The following is a 16,364-nucleotide window of genomic DNA, read 5'->3' as shown; positions in this document are numbered from 1 at the left end:
AGAAGCCAAGACTTCCCTTTTATGCTGGAGAAAATTCAAATTCACATCTTTGCCCTGCCAGGAGGGAAACTTGTCCTTCAGGAGAGAGAGAGAGCTCCTTACCCATTCTCTTTTAAAACTCTTACACTTAGCACAAAAATCATTAAAGCTTCATTAAAGCCCAGAGAGAGAACAAACACGACCCAACAGTCAGAGGGTCAGAGAATCCTGAGTTTGCTCTCTGGGCTGATTTTCTAATTTTTATGTTGCCAATTAAGTAGGAACCAAGAACACCTTGGGAAATGCAGCCAGTGAGACACAGAAAAATAATGATGGAAGAGTGATCCATGCTGGGAAAAAAGTCAGAGAGAGGATCCCACTGACAGAGGGTGGTGAAAGAGTGAAATCTTTTTCTTTGCTAAAACAAGTACTGCTGCAAGATGTTCCAACTTTGCTCCCATCCCCCACTGCAAGACTTTTAAACCACCTCATTCTCTGGAATTGTCTGGGAAGAGGTGAATGGAAGTGGCCCCGATTAAGGACACAGATGTCACAGATGTCATGCTGTCAACCAGTGAGCATGGATGCCTTCATGGCTAGCAGGGAAGATACCACCATAGTGCTCTTGAAGACAGGCAAGGAGATGAGAAAATATCCACAAAGCAAACAGGCTTGGGTGGAAAACCCAGGAAAACTGAGCCCTCAGCCCCACATGCAGCTCAGAGAGGGCAAACGGAGCCTTTCCAACCTCATCCTGGCATGGCCACATTCCTTCACATGCCACCTGCATCCATGGTCAGGCACATTCCCATCATGACAGTCCGACTCCCAGGAATGTTACATGCAAAATGAGCTGTAATCATATCCTCAGGCAAGTCTTAGTGATCTCCTGCCATCCTGGAATCACCACCACCCAGGGAAACAAGACAGGCTGTGGAGACTCAAAGGGAGCAATGCAAGGGACAGAGTGGTGGGCTGACCACCAAGAAAAGGGGAATTTGTTTTTTGAGCCCTGCTCTGTGCTGAGAACATAAAAATCCTGGGCAGAGAAAATATCAGAACCAGCAGAAGGAGGCCAGACCACTCCATGCAGTTTGGGTCGATCATTTCACATGCGGCACAAAACGCCCACCAGAGATGCAAATGCCTTGGGAGACATTTGGGTTTAAGGAAGACAAAACTGACATGCAGGTGCCTCTCCAGGCTGAGAACCACATGAAGGCCTCTCTCCCACCCTCAGAAAAGCAAGTGAGGGTGGGATGAACAACTTAATTCAAGATCAAGTGCAAAGATGCTGAGTGAAACACATCAACCATCTGGAGCAAGGCAATTATATATACACTGAACTTGCAAAGAGGTGTGTATATATAAGGAAACCATCATGGTTTACTACTGCCTCTCTTAATGCTGGGGGCACTTTTTCAACCTTTTCCATTGCCAAAGATCTTTTTCCAAGCCCTCTCAGTGCCTTTCAGCCTCCCCTCATGGTGATATCCCTATAATTCCCCAAGGGAACGACGGTGAGTTGGAGCCACGTTTTAGAGCAGTTTGGTGGACAGCAAGAGAAAGGAGAATAAAAAGCAAACCTGGAAGGTGAAACAGTGAAATACCTGTGGTTGCCATGGCTGTCAAGGTCTGCCCACCTTGCCCATCAATTACCCCATGGAGCTGGACTGTGTAATTAGTGGCAGCTTTGAGGTTGGTCACTACAGAGTGCTGGGAGTCCCCTGGCACTGTGAGCACCAGGGAGTCCAAGGGGAAGTCAGAGTTCCTGACTTCCAGAATAAAGTGGTCAAAGGCCTTGTCCTCTGCCTCCCAGGTGAGTGACAGGCTGTCTGAGGTAGCGTTTGATACACTGAGTTTGCTAAGGAGAATTTCCTCTACTATGGGAAGAAAAACAAATGGAAATGTATCAGAGTTATTAAAAGCCAAAGCAATAAAATAAATTTCTAGAGAAGTTTGAATTCACCCAACCATGGGTCACAAGGGTCACCCAGCCTTGTGTTTCTCTATGTTTCCCATACCCCTGCTGTTACCCTGACCCTGATACCCATCATCAAATGAGAATATTCACCGTCTGCTGCTGCTGGAGATTGATATTATATTATCTGATAGCTGAGATTTGATATTTTGCTTTCACTGACCACATTACTCCATTCCTATGACAAATCACTATGGCAACTTTTCCTAGAGGGGCAAAATTTGGTGGAGGTGTTAAACAATCACAACATGAGCCATTATCTGCCTGCAATAACAATGTTCTGTTTCTGTAGTCCAGTCCTCACTTCCCACTCTCATCCTGAATATTTGACTTCGCTGTCTTATCTGGGAAAACTGTCAACTGTAAAACCTTGAAATGTTCTACGTGCCAACAACTCAGTGCCTGCCTATTCCCTTCTCTGACATCAACTCAAATGGACTTTTCAATCTCTCACCCAACACAAGCTGAATAATTGAAGCTGAATTCGAGCATTGAATGTGCCTTGCAGGATTGTGCTGGCACAGACTGAAATGTGCCTGACATGTCTTGGGAGAATCAGGGTAAATCTGTGTCTAGAAATCAGCTTATCTGAGAGAAACTGTGTCCTCTCTGAGCTGTGGGACAGGTGCACACACAAGTTGAAAGGTGACCATAAGGAATCATCTCCCACTTGGATCTTGGGATATTTGCTTTGCTTCTCTCCTGCCTCAGAGGCTGCCCCAACCTTGATGTCTAGACTCATTGTGTGAATGGAATCCCAGCACGATGTGATTGCCTGCCTGACTTTGCTGGATGGGATGGTGGCTCAACATTCACAGCTCCCAATGTCCCCGGCCGGGCTTCCTCGGAAGGCGTAGAGGCAGAGGATTGGGAAATGGGTGGGCTGTGGGGAAGCTGAGGGCAGGGAAGGGGGCACAACCTGTAAGGAAGAGTTCAAAAAAGCAGAGTTAGCACTGAGGTAGGTTTTGTGTACCTGTGGTAGCTGCAGCACTGATTGCCTGTGTGCGGAACCCACGAGAGATCCCGGAGAGGTAGACAATGAAATCAGTGCTGGGAGAAAGCCCTGAGATATGAGCAGTCCTTGAGTTGCCTGAGAGATTGAACTCCATGGGCTCCAGCAACCTGTTAGAATCAATAATTTCAATGGTAAAGGCGTCGAAGTCCCCGTTGGAGGCTGTCCAGGAGAGGTTGAAGCTTTCGGGGGTAATGTCGGAAACCATTAGCTCAGCAACGCCGGGCTGCTCTCCTGGGGAGGGAAACAACACCGGTCAGAAGGGGCCCCCAACCTCCTCCTGCTATCAAAGGCTTCTCTCTGCCACGCTGGCAGCGCTGCCAGCTGGGGAACAGGGTGTGAGTAAGAGCTTACTACAAGCAGACAGGTACTAAGGGGAGGAAATCAAACGAAAGCATCACAAAATGTTAGATAAGAAAAAAAAAATCAAAATAACATTTAAAACTATGGTTATTTCCCTTGCCCTTCCAGAGCAGCCATGTCTTTGAGGTCTGAGCATGAAAGCAGATGCAAAAGGACTTTCTTGAATGCCCCTGGGGCATTTGGAAAATATAGCTTCCAGTTTTAGGAGAAGCTAAAACCAAAGCTGTTGCTTTATCCAAAGGAAAATCTTGTGTTTTGTTTACTCTTCTACTTTCCCTTTCAGCTTAAGTCTGTGAAAGCTGGCTTGTAATTTTGGAGCTGGAGCCAAAATGTAAAACAGGGAGAGATGCCTTGGGGTTTCTTCCTCTCTGCAGACATCCCCATGGTGTTACAGGAAGGTTCAGATATTTTTTAACAATTGGAAGTCCCCAGAAGGGAAGATTTTGAAAAGCCGGGTGCTGAGCTTGACCTAGAAAGGGAAGGGAAAACCTCAGCAGGGCACTTTCTGCTGTTTTCACGAGGGTAAAGGAAGGGAGCACATTGCATATTGAGGCAGGACACCCATGATGTGTTTCCTGCTTTGTCTCTTTGTCCAGCACATTGCTCTGTTCTCCATGGGCATCTGCTCCCAGCTCCTGGTGAGGACTCTCAAAGCTCAGCACTTTCACTGGGACACAGCACAGACATTCCTGCCCAAGCCAGGCTGCTCTAAGCACTACAGAAACAAGCAAGCTCTGCTGCACTTCATGCTTTAATTCTGCTTAGTTCTCTCAGGTGCTTTCATCCCTTTCTGTGCTGGGTGCTGTGTGCTTGGGGGAGCCTGGCATGAGCCAGCTCTGGCTATCTCACAGAGACAGGAGGTTGCAAAGGCCTGGAAGGGAGCCCAAAGGCAGCAGAAATTGTCTACAAGAAATGATCTGAAGGAAAGGCCACTGGTGCCCCTTTAGAGCCAATTAATTCACACTGTTCATTACAGTTATCATAACACCTGGGAGGATCAGAGAGCCACACAGCAGAGATGTAAATATACATTTATCTCTCACGGTCAAAGCCTGTGATAAGCTCCTTTTTCAAACTGTTGCGTTTCACATGATTAGCCAGAAAATGATTTTGGGGCCCTTGATGAGCTTCATGCAAACTCCTGATAGCACAGAGCTCACCTGCCTCCTTTCAGGCCAGTTCTATCCCAGCATAGTTCTGTTGAATTTGATCTTTTGCATTATATCTTTTTCAGGCCAGACTGTTCCATGATCTTAGATGGCTTAATGCTTTTTATTTGTTTTATTAGGAATTAATTTGTGTCCTTTCCTATATGAGAACATATGGAAGGTGTTTGTCCTTGCTCTGAGTCGGGTACACACAACTTTACCACTCGGAGTCTGAATTCACACAGAAGCTACTGCAGAATTTCAGAGGCAGCTTCTGAAGGGTAAAAACTGAAAACACTCTCAAGCTTTGAGTATCTGGGCTAATAAATGAAAGATTTTTATAATTTTACCAGGCAACCTGGCCTTTCCCAAGCAGGTACAACATCCAGCTGGGTTTTGCTGTTAGTGTCAGCCATGTAAGTGAGGAAAGGGAACAAAAAAAAGCTGTTCTGAGGTGGGGTGGGGGAAAGCAGGGAGGGAAGGGCTGCACCAGGGCACTGAGGCTCTGGCTGGGAAGCCTGACCATGAGGCATTTCCATGCCAGAGATGTTCAGCCAAGCTTTAAGGAGCTCAGGGCACCCCGTGCAAGGCTGACCCAGTGAGCAGGATTTGCCCGGCACTTGCAGGAGCTCCGGCTCACATCTCTGTCAGAAAGAATGTGGGGCTGCAGGAAAGGTACCTGTGGCAGTCTCAAGAGAAAGGGGCTTGGTCCTGTAGCCGCGAGTGACCCCCTGAAGGGTGATGGTGTAAGGAGTGTTGGCCTTGAGGCCGGTGACATTCACAGAGCTCAGTGTCCCCGGGACTGTGACATTGCGGGTCTCCTCGGGCTTGCCAGACTCCTGCACCTGGAGGACAAAGTTCTCATAGGCCCCGCCGGCTGCTGTCCAGGTGAGCTGGAAACCATCCCAGCCAGGCTCTGATACTGATAATTTCCCCAGCTCAGGTTCCTCCTCTGGATAAGGACAGAGAGTCAATCTGTTACTTGGGTTGCAGAGGGGTGCTGATGTCGGATTATTTAATGAGGTTCTGCGTTAATGAATTTCACATTTAATCAAGGCCACAGAGATGCTCCCCTGCCTCCCTGCATTTACATTATCAGCTGCCTCAGATAACTTCAATAAATCCTCTTTGGAGATATGGCAAACAGAACAGTGAGAGAAGGACTGTAATAATTAATAAATATTTAGAGGCTGCCCACAGAAAGCAGCTCATAGAGAATCTTACAGCTATGAGTGTTTTATCAACATTAATCACAACTCTCTATGAGAAAAGTGGGTATTACCGTGACAACTTTACTCAGTGTGATACACTGAGCTGTGAAACAACTTTACTTCAGTGCCATTCTGAAGTGACTGAAGTGTTGTAGGGGTAGGAAAGGGTGTGGTTTAGAGTACTTGGGATACATATTAAAAGCACATTATGCTTTTAATTGCATCCACTTGAAGGATGCTGCTTATGTTTCCAAACTATTTCTAATACAAAACAACAAAGAAGAGGAAAATGCCTCGATGTCTGCATGTCTAGAATGGATTTGTCTCCTTTTGTCACATTATTCTACCCACAGACCCTTCCTGTGGGTGTAGACAGGACTTTCAGAGTTACTGATATTAATCTAAAATCAAAATGTTCCTTCACAGAAATTAACATTCTTGCAAAGCTCCACAGGGGTAGCCAAGGAAGCTGGGAGCCATCAGAGGTAACTGTGCTGTTACATCTGAAAGTAGAGGTCACTTGCTCAGCAAGAATGGAAAGTTCTTTGCTACAAAGGAGATACAACTGATTCCTTAATATTAACAGTCAGAGGGGAAAATGAGAGAGCACTGCCTGGTTTTTCTACCTGGAAACTCCTGTGTGCTCTATCACTGACCTGTGGCCTGTGATGATTTTCTAGCACTCTTATGATTTATTTGAATTGTTGCACAGAAGTGTTACAGTAAGAACAGAGTGTCTCTGAATAATCGCATTCTGCATGACTGAGAATTCATAAGAGATGCTGCATGAAGGGAAATGGATCTGATTTGTCAATTGTAAACTTCAACTTCATGCATGTTGTAATACAGAAGTTAAGGGGGCCCTGGAATAAATGAAATTTAGGCTCAGTAGCATCACTCATATGGAGTTTCTCCCTGTAAAACCAGAGTGATTGTTGCATGACTGCTCAAAGCCTTAGGCAGGCAGCTGGGACTGGATTTTCAGAGGTTGAGCACTCATAGATCATAACGATCTTCAGTAAAATTCATTAACAAATCAGTAAATTGCTACAATTCAGGAACACAAGTTCTGTTGAGCTTTTCCCATCCTGTTAGAAGGAAAGAGATTGTTTATGACATGATGACAATGTTCAACAACAATAAAAGAAATGCATTAATCCAGAGCTGTCTTCCTTTATCAGGAACAGAAAGGAGATTCATTGAGGTAAAATAGGAGTTCTGTCAAAATAGGACTGTTATCTGGAAAAGAGAAAGCAGAACAGAAAGGGAAGTGATTGTATCAGAGATCACGATCTGTTGGTGGCAACAAAAAAAAAAAAAAAAACCATTTCCTTAAAATGAAAGTGAAACTAAAGTTACAGTGAAGATAAATCTTTTAAATAGAAGCTTGGTTATAATAAGTAATGCAGGAACCACCACAGGTTGAAAGCAATTCTGATTTCTCTGAAAAGGCTCAGTTTCATTCTCCACGATGCACAGCCCCTTGTCCTGCCATTTGTTTCTCATGCATGTCTGACAGAAAAACAAACAACCTTCTCATGCTCTCCAGGGACCAAGGGGCTCTCCTGTGGAATCATGCACCAAACAGGATTTTTGGGGAGCTCCAAAATCCTCAGCCATCCAACAGGGATGACAAAGCAACCACAGTGTCATTGTAAAGATCAAGGGATGATGTTTCTTATTTAAAGAAAACAAACCAAAAAAAAAAAAAAAAGAAAAAAAAACCACAAAAAAACAAAATCAGAGAGAGCAAACCATGCAGAGGTGAGACTGGTCTGGCCCTGTGAAACAATCTTTGTGTCTCTACATAAGTAGTTTACCTCATGTTGGGAATTTGGTTTTGAGGATGGACAAGTACAGTCCTTAGTCTCCAGACCTGAGCTCACACCCTGGTGCTTTGGTCATTATTGAGCTCAGCCCTGTCACCTCATGAAATTCATGGACCAGGGGTAAGAGGTGGGAATTTTTGGAAAGGTGTCACAATCTTTCTTTTCTCTGACATCACCACTTCCATGCCAAGCTCCTTCCGTGTTTAAGCCCAATCCAGACAAGCACATGCAGCATCTCTCTGCTCCCACATCCCTTATGAGCAGCAGATGCATCAAGGTCTCTCTTTGCATGCAATTTGAAAAGAGAGATTTGATGCTGCATCACCTTCAAAATGGCATGGGGCATTGTCCATGCTGCAGCAGCCAAGGCTCTCATTCCATAGCTGTATGAGTTTCATCCCATGCAAAAGTTAGAATAAACCAGCCAAGAGGAAAAGCATCACTCACAAAGCCTAAAATCCATACCAAAGCCATATGGAAATGAAGTTCTGGATTTTGAAGCAGAAAAGGAACACGTGGCTGTGAATCCATGGGAAATACCTGTAGCAGCTAGAGCTTCCAGGGATCAAGAGAGCTGGCTTTGAGTAGTTCCACAGAGGTTAATCTGGAATTGTGAGCCAGCTGGGAGATTGGGAATTTCTGTTTCTCAAAGATTTCCCAGCAGAAATATTTCCTGTGTTCTGTTTAAAATGGACAGGCCTTTCAGAGTGATAGGGAACTGATCAAATACCTCATCCTGTGCTGCCCAGGACCGGGTGAAACTACTGGAAATTGTGTGGGTTATGTTAAGGTCATGAAGAGCCCCAGTGGCTTCTGAGCTGGGCAGGTGAGAGGGCACTAAAAGCAGAGCAGGAGGGTCAGGGCTGGGGGATGTTAAATAACTGAGCTGGGGAGGATCAAATGGTGTTTCACTGTTTAATTCTCCAGGTGTGGTGGCCAGAAGTGCTGGACAGAGGTAAATTGCAAGTTAAAATTTCCTGATAATAACCCCCCAAACAACAACTAACACCTACTCCAACACACTCGGTGGCTGTGCATTGGGAGCTCTGGAAACAAAGCAAACAGAGGAGTTCTCCTGGTTTTGGAGGTTGAGTCCAGGCCTCGAGCAAAGGGACCATCAGCACACACAGGCTGGTTCTCACAGAGCCACCCTGAGCAGCAGATCCAGAGCAACAACCAGCAAACAGAGATGAGCTGGGATGCTTCCAGGAGGTGATAGTAAAAGGGTTTAAAATCACGGGGATCTGGGGAGCTAGAAGGAAAACTAAGCTTAGTAGGCCCTGGAAAAATACCCTGGGAAAGTATAGGCCTTATACTTGCTAGAACTGCACCTGTGTAGCTGGTATATGATAAATGATGGAATTGTTAGATGTGATGATTGTTTAGTAATTAAATATAATTACTGTTTAATCATAAGAATAGTCATGGGAAACTGTGGTCAGGGGCTTGAGAAAGATCGCGAGAAATTAATTCTTGGATAAAGTCAATGTATACAATAGAACAATATAAGTTTAATAATTAATATGTAAGTTATATAATGATAGACTATAAAAAATGTTCAGCTCGAAAGCCATGTCAGAGTCAGATTTGGGTCTGTACCCCTGATTTCCAGAGCTCTGCAATAAAAGCACCTGCATATAATCATATCCCATGATTATGTGTGTTCCTGAACGCTAACAGAGGGAGCTGGCACATCCTCAGCTGATGGAAATCAGTTCTCTTTGATTACTTCCAAAGAACTTTGCTCATTTACATCACACTGGAACCCTGAGTATCCAAACATGCCCTTTTCCTACACCCATCAGTGAATACTCCTGATACAAACCATGAAGGAAATTCATGCCAAAAATCACAAACACATCCAAACCCAGGCTGAGAAATCACAGCAGAAACATGCTAAAGCTCCTCATATCCTACCAAAAACAGGCTTGGATAAGTTATCCTTTGTGATACATGCAGAAGAAAGTGAAGGGGACACACATTCTTGCCTGAAAACTAGGATAGAAAGAACTTTAAAAATATTTCTTATAGGAGATCCAGGGATAGAAAGGGGAAAGGCCTGGCTTTCAACATGCTGAATGATCTATGGATATATCCTGTAGAACAGTCAGATTCTGGAAATCTGAGAGCTGTGGAGGTCACAAGCAACGTGTTTCTGATCCCAGCCACAAGACACCAGGCAGGGGATTTCTCTGACATGCAGAATTATCTCCTCATTAGTGGGAACCCACATCATTTCACACCTCGGTGACTTCCTTGCTTTCATGCTCCACTTGCATTCAATAAGAGAAAGCAAGTCATCGAGCACCATCCATCAGCTCAGCACAAATATGTACTCAGGATTCATTACAGGTCTCCAAATTCACGCATTCATCACAAAGAAATACATTTTCAGAGGAGCAAAATCAATTAGAAATGTTTTCAAATAGATGCAGAAATGTTATCTTGTAAATATGCTCTCAGGTCTACTACAGGTGTGAAAACATTGTTTTCCCAGTGTGAGTTTTCTGCTCACCTCTGGGAAGGAGAGAAGCCTGTAAGGCACAGACTGATTTATATTTATATATAATATAAATATTTATATTTACATATGACATTGATACTCTTGATTTAGGTAAGAACTGCCCTTAAATCACCCCAGACATGATCTGAGCAGGCTCTGCCTATGCTGCAACCTGGAGATAACCATGTTTCCATCACATCAGCACAGCTACAATGCTCACCACTGCCATCTTCTCCTTCCCAGTAAACCACTGTCAGAACTGTTATCTGGCTGCTCCAGGGCTGCTGAGCTCATGGAACAAAGCAGGAAGGTTTGGAACCATTCTGCAACTCCCAGCTGCTTGTGCATTAGCAGGTGCCAAGCAAATCTTTCTTATTCTGGTTAGAGGCAAAAAATTACAGCATCAAGAGCCCTGGCACTTGCTTGGTCTAAAAGTTGTTCATTTAACAGGCACAGAGGTGGCTGGGCTTTGCTGGGAGAGTTACTGCTGAAGACAAGAGTGGGCAGCCCAATGGGGAAGAGAAGGCAGCAGTGCATCCCACAGGGACAGCTCCCCCTTGGAAACTGAATCCTGAACTGGAAACTGAAGATAAAAAGTTCAAAATACAAGAGGCAACATAAAATTAGGGTGGCATTACACTCCTGATGTTCTGAGGGTGTGTGAGACAACCCTGTGTAAGATCATAAAACTGGCCTCTCATTTTCCCTGACCAACCCACATTTCTCCCACATCCCTGCCTGTTCTAGCACAGCCACACAAGGATTTGGTTACTCCAGTCTAGGTGGAAAATGCAGCAGCAGTTCAAGTATATTATAAAAAAAAACTGAGGGACCAACCACCTGTGTGAGATTTGAGTCCAGAAATTTGCTGGATTCACAAGTGGATTTATTGTATTGCGCCAGCTTTGGGAGCTACATGGAGGTTGCCATGTACAGGTTGTTCCATGGAACATAGGGAATGTAATTATGAATATTACTTTGGACTTAATGACTCCACAAATGAATTTCTGGGTGAGAAAGAATGGTTTTCCTCTACCACAGATATTAACACTCATATATCCCACATTCAATTCATGTGTATCAGGGGAATATGTGGCTTTGTGTACAAACAAACAGGAGATGGACAAATTTAAATTCTATGAGTACATGGAAAATACTCTGATAGCACAGAAATATCAGTGTCCTTTGTTGAGCAGGCAGAATGCTGTAACAGATAATGGAAAATCTGGAAAACAATCAAACTGTAGAATAACAAGAGTGGTGGAGCTCAAACACTTAACAATTTAACAATGAGGGGAAGATTTAACAATGAGGAGAAGAGATGGGCAGAAAAAAAAGAGAGCTCTGGGAGGTTCAGGTGGGTGGGTGACAGCCAGAGAATGATTCACAGTGGTGAGATGAATGAACAGAGATTGAAGCTGTGTAAAAGGGAAACTGGATGGATAACAAACATACACTCCTTCCCAGGCTGGAATACTTCTTACTGTCAGCTTAGGAAATAGCTCAATATCTCCTGGTAAAATCCCCAGGCTGAGCCTGGCCTGAATATGTCTGTGGTGTGATGTTGGCCTTTTGAGGAATTCCACTGGAATGTTTCTCTGGAGGTTTTACTAAAAAGGATGCTCGTGACATTTCCCCAATTCCTTGGGATAGAGCAAGAAGTATTCCATATTACTTCTTGCTTCTGAATCTGGGATTTTAAATTATTCCCCAAGAGGGGCTCTCAGCCACTTTCCCAATCTCTTGTGTGAGACATGATGACCCAGCGAGGTTTTCTTTTTAACCCCCTTTGGCTAAACCACTTTCCCCTCTCTTAATCAGCTGATTAAATTGGGCTTGCAGTGCCTGTGCACCTCTGAATTTCATGAAGAAACCACTGCAGCACATCACAAGGCAGAAATACTCCAGAAATGGAGTAGCTACCTCTAAAAACCCTCATCTTGAACTCGGGCTCCAGGTGCTCTCAGAGGAGGAGTCAGCTGAACAAATGGACAATCTTCCCTGGCAAATTTAGTTTCCCAGTGCTCAGCACTGCACTTTCCCATGGAACTGGCCCACCTAATCATTCTTGATAATGTTTCTTTGAGTTTGTGTAAAAAAGGGTGGCGCAATCTGAGCCTTGGAGAAGCCAGGAGAGGAAGAGGGGCTGACGCACACCACGGACAAGGGCCTTTGGTAAACAGCATAAATCTTGTGAAAAACATTCAGCAGAATGGAAAAGTCACTTCTCCAAGCCATGCTTTGCTGTACAAACTCGCTTCCAGAGGCAAGACAGTATCACATCCACCATTCATCAACAGTTGCTGCACAATCTGGGTCCTTCAGCAGAGGAATTTGGGCTTGGCTCTTGGTTTCTCTAATGCTCACTCATTCATCTCCCCAGGCCTCTCATGCCTGATGTATTGCCATCCATCCTGCTCCAGGCCCCACATTGTGCTCTGCAGGCAGGGTTCCAGAGGCAGAGCAGGAGAGAACAAAGCTGCAGACTGAGTGCTGGGCTGCTCAGAGCTGGGCTACGTGCTCACCCTACAGATGAGCTGCTCATCTGCTGGGACATGCTGAAGGCAAGGTCCCTCCAAGGAGTAAAATAGCTCATTATCTTTAATTTCTGAGGCAAACCTTTGTGCAATGGCAGATGGGACCCTCGTGATACCTTCACTAATAAGGGAAAGGAGTTTCCAGCTTCCAGAGGAGCAGAGTGCTGCTCTCCAGCCAATGCACACACCTAGGTTTTATAGGAAGTGTTGGTTTGGAGGCTGTCAATCCCAGCTCTCAGGGGTTCTCTGGGCAGGAAGGGCTCTGCTGTGACACTTCCATGCACTCCAGCACAAAACTGCTGTGGGTTCCTGTATTCACACAAGACACTAAAGCTGTGTGGTCTGTTCCCCTCAGGACCACAAGGTCCCTCATGGAATTCTCCTGCATTTCTGAAGCCTTTGGAGCAAAAAAAACTCATTTCAGGGAGCTCCTCTGGGTCAGGACTCAATACTTGCATTAGGGTTACACTACATGGAGCTACAAGAGACAAGCAAACAGAAATGTGAAATATTCAGTCTTTCCTTTTCAGCAAAATTTAGCAAACTTCACTCTATTTTCTTTGCCATCCCTTGAGTGCAAGATCAGGGACGTCAGTTAAAAAACACTTTGTCGCTTGAGCTGCACTTCATCCCTGTGAAGAGACAGAAGCAACAGTGGCTTCCATCCTGTATTATGGAAGATTTTGTGATGTGTCCTTTGCTCTATGTTCATGAGTTCTGAATGTTTCAGCTTGCCTCCACAAGAGAGGGCAAAACAAAATTGTTTGGCTTTAGCCTGAGGACTTGGGACCTCCCAAGTGCTGGAACATGGATAAAGAGGAGTGTCTTGAGGGTAGAAGGAAAAGCAAACTGAAGAGACCACTTGTCTTATACCGCCCAGGCTTCCAGAGAATTTCTGCTCCCTGTGCTCTGTGTTTGGATTTGTCCATTCCTATGCAGGAGAAAGGTCACAGAGCCAGGTTATGTCAACTGCTGCTCCCAGGAGCCCACTGCAGAGCCCTCTCTGTTTACTGGTGCTCTGAGTAAAGACTTAAAATAAATACAGCAGCCAGATGAAGGTATTTCTAAAGAAAAAAAAATTAAAAGGCAAACAAGAAAAAAGAAGCCACCTTGTGAAGCTTTGTAAGCTGGTGTTGGAAAGACCAGGCTGTGAGATTCCACAGCACATTGTTTCTGCCTCTTCACCAGCTCTGAAGACTTCCTTGAAACCTCTCAGTCTTCCAACAGAGAAAGATGGAAAATTGAAGCTTGCTCACACCTGCCACACAAACCTACAATTTCCTTTTTTCTGTATGTGCCTCAAGGCTTCCCAGTTTTTCTCTGCACTGGACACAGGCCTGACTTAGGCATCAAACAACTCGTTCTGGACTGATGGTTTCCAGACCATGTAACTCTCTGATGGATTGCTTTCTCTATAAAGCATTCAGAGGTTGTGCTGGCATGAACACTGCCAGGGAATATGAACCCAACTTTGATCATTTAAGCTGTGTAGGTATTAATTTGTAAAATCCACAACATCTGGCATGTGCTCACCTTACAGATGGTCTTTGGGGAGAAAAGGATAAACACCTTGGTATCTGCTAAGGACAATAACTGTAGCCCAGCTGATTGTGATTTCACCATCTCTGCTTGCTTAGAGCAGTTAAGGCTTTGCCTCACAGGATTTAGGCTGAGAAACCTAAAGTTTCAGGACTTATTTGTGTTCTATACTCAGATATAATTCTCTATACAACAAACCTTGGCTCAAAATGTTTCACAAATGATAAAACCTTGTTCAAGAAGCCATCTGACACTGGTCAGAGGGAGTGGTTTGCACAAATGGAGATGGCAGAAACAGACAAATATAAGTCACAGTACACAGTGGAAATGGTGGCTTGGACCAGATTGGGGCAGGAGTCTTTCCCACTTTTGGACGAGAAAACTGAAATAGGGAAACATCAGAGCCCCGTTGGCCCTGCTGAGGGATGATGGCCTGCTGTGAAGAGAATAAATTAGGCAGGAACAAACATGTTAAACACATTCTGGTTGCTCTTCCTCTTAGGTTTTTGGCTGTAGAAAGCAAAACATGTTAAAAGACATGATGTACAAAAATACCCAACCTCACCTAAAGAAAAGAATGAGTTCTACATCCATGCAGGACCAGTGGATGAGCTCTTTGTGAGGCCTCTCAAAGGATGAGCAAGAAATCATTGGGAGCATGAAGGTGAACTCAGCAGGGAGGGACATACAGAGCTATCCTTCACTCTCATGCTGGCAGAGCTGTCTGCTCTGCAGGAGGTTCCCCAGATAGGGATTAGGAAATCAGGTGAAGTTATCCCTGGGCTAGTCCTTGCCCAGTGACCACCAAAAGCTGTTACTCACCTGTGGAGCCCTTGACAGTGGTGGGTTTGCTTTTGTGCCGTCCCTTCTCTGCCAGCAAGCTGATGGTGTACTCCGTGCCTGGCTCCAGCCCCCGCAGCAGGAAGGAGGTGCTGTCCACAGGGATCTCCACCTCGCTCTTCTTCCCTGAGGGACTGGTGTAAACCAGGCGGTAGTGGTCAAACTTGGCCACCGGCCTTCTCCAGTGGAGGGACAAGGTGGTCTCAGTGGGCTCACTGACTTCCAAGTCCTTGGGGTTATCAAGATCTACAGGGTGAAAAACAAGCAAAGTTGAGGTGTCTCTGAACTGCTCAGAGAGAGTTTTTCAGGCATCTGTAGAGGAACATCTCCACTGGGGGTCTGGCAGCAGCTCAGGGTCTGCCCACCTTTGGGACCTTTTGAAGTGGGTAGAGGATGATGGTGCTCTTCTTTACAGACAAAACCAGAACAAATTTCCCCTCCTTATACCTGAGAGGCAGAAATAAAGCCTTCAGATAATTCACCTGGGAAAAGGGTGATAACTTCTGGATTGGAAGGTCCATCAGGAGTACTGCAATCTCTCTTTGTCACATCAACATTTTGGCCACCACCATTCCTGCCAGAAACCCTCACAAATAGAGGAAGATGGCCAGAGAGATCAGTGCAAGCATCATTATCATTAGGGAGCTCACCTGGAGATGAAACTCCCAGAACATTAAGAGGAACAGGAAAAAGAAGTCAGATTCAGAGGTCATGGCCTTTGTGGGAATTCTTTTTCTTTTCCTTGAGGGGAAATGTAGCAAAATGAAATGAAGACCTTTCTAAAATATCTCTTCAGCATCTCTTAGAAATGAAAGAGTGGTTCCACCTGATTTGCCTCCTCCAGAGCTCAAATGAGATCAGGACACTCACCAGTGCCAGCATTGATGGTAGCAGGAGCACTTTCCCTGTCGTTCCTCACTGCTGTCACTCCAATGCCATATTCAGTTCCAGGCCTCAAACCTACGAGATGAGGAGAAGAAATGTGAGTTCCTGACCATGGAATATGCCTGCAGGCATTTGTTGGAATGAGGAAGGCTGAATGGATGCAAAGTAAGAGATCTGCTTTCCTCTCTGCAGACAATTGAGGTTTCTGTTGACCCTCCAGCTGACAAGCTGCAGACTGGCACCAGTGAATCCCACCCCTAGCACGTGAAAATGCCTTTTGAGCTCAGGATGTGAAGCCACTTCCACAAAACTGCTTAGAATTAGGGGAACTGATTCGTTGGATTCAGAGATGCATGTGGAAGTGAAATGGCTACATATCTTCTGCTGGCTGGTAAATCCCTTTCACATGGCTTTCAATTCAATTTGGTCTACTCAAATTATAGAATCATGGAATATTCTGAGTGGGAAGGGACTTAAAGATCATCTTGTTTGACCCCCTGCCATGGGCAGGAACACCTTCCACTGTCCCAGGCTGCT

At 45.1% G+C, this 16,364-nt stretch overlaps 1 protein-coding gene across 7 annotated transcripts in view; it reads right to left on the bottom strand.

Annotated features, from left to right (window-relative positions):
- TNC (tenascin C) overlaps window positions 1-16,364 on the bottom strand; it is a 72,428-nt gene that overhangs the window by 23,814 nt on the left and 32,250 nt on the right. For 3 of the 7 annotated variants that reach the window (XM_068211467.1, XM_068211471.1, XM_068211468.1), the window contains exons 9-12: window positions 15,813-15,902; window positions 14,925-15,188; window positions 5,163-5,435; window positions 2,934-3,206 (exon numbers count right to left, since the gene is read on the bottom strand). In XM_068211467.1, the coding sequence (XP_068067568.1) occupies window positions 2,934-3,206; window positions 5,163-5,435; window positions 14,925-15,188; window positions 15,813-15,902 (900 nt within the window). Of the gene's footprint in view, window positions 1-1,589; window positions 1,863-2,933; window positions 3,207-5,162; window positions 5,436-14,924; window positions 15,189-15,812; window positions 15,903-16,364 lie in introns of all 7 variants that reach the window. The other 4 variants (XM_068211465.1, XM_068211466.1, XM_068211472.1 and 1 more) reach the window with 2 other exon arrangements.

Source organism: Anomalospiza imberbis, chromosome 21 (assembly GCF_031753505.1).
Source record: "Anomalospiza imberbis isolate Cuckoo-Finch-1a 21T00152 chromosome 21, ASM3175350v1, whole genome shotgun sequence".
In the NCBI taxonomy this organism is placed as follows: domain Eukaryota; kingdom Metazoa; phylum Chordata; class Aves; order Passeriformes; family Viduidae; genus Anomalospiza; species Anomalospiza imberbis.
This window is presented reverse-complemented; position numbering and strand designations above follow the sequence as displayed.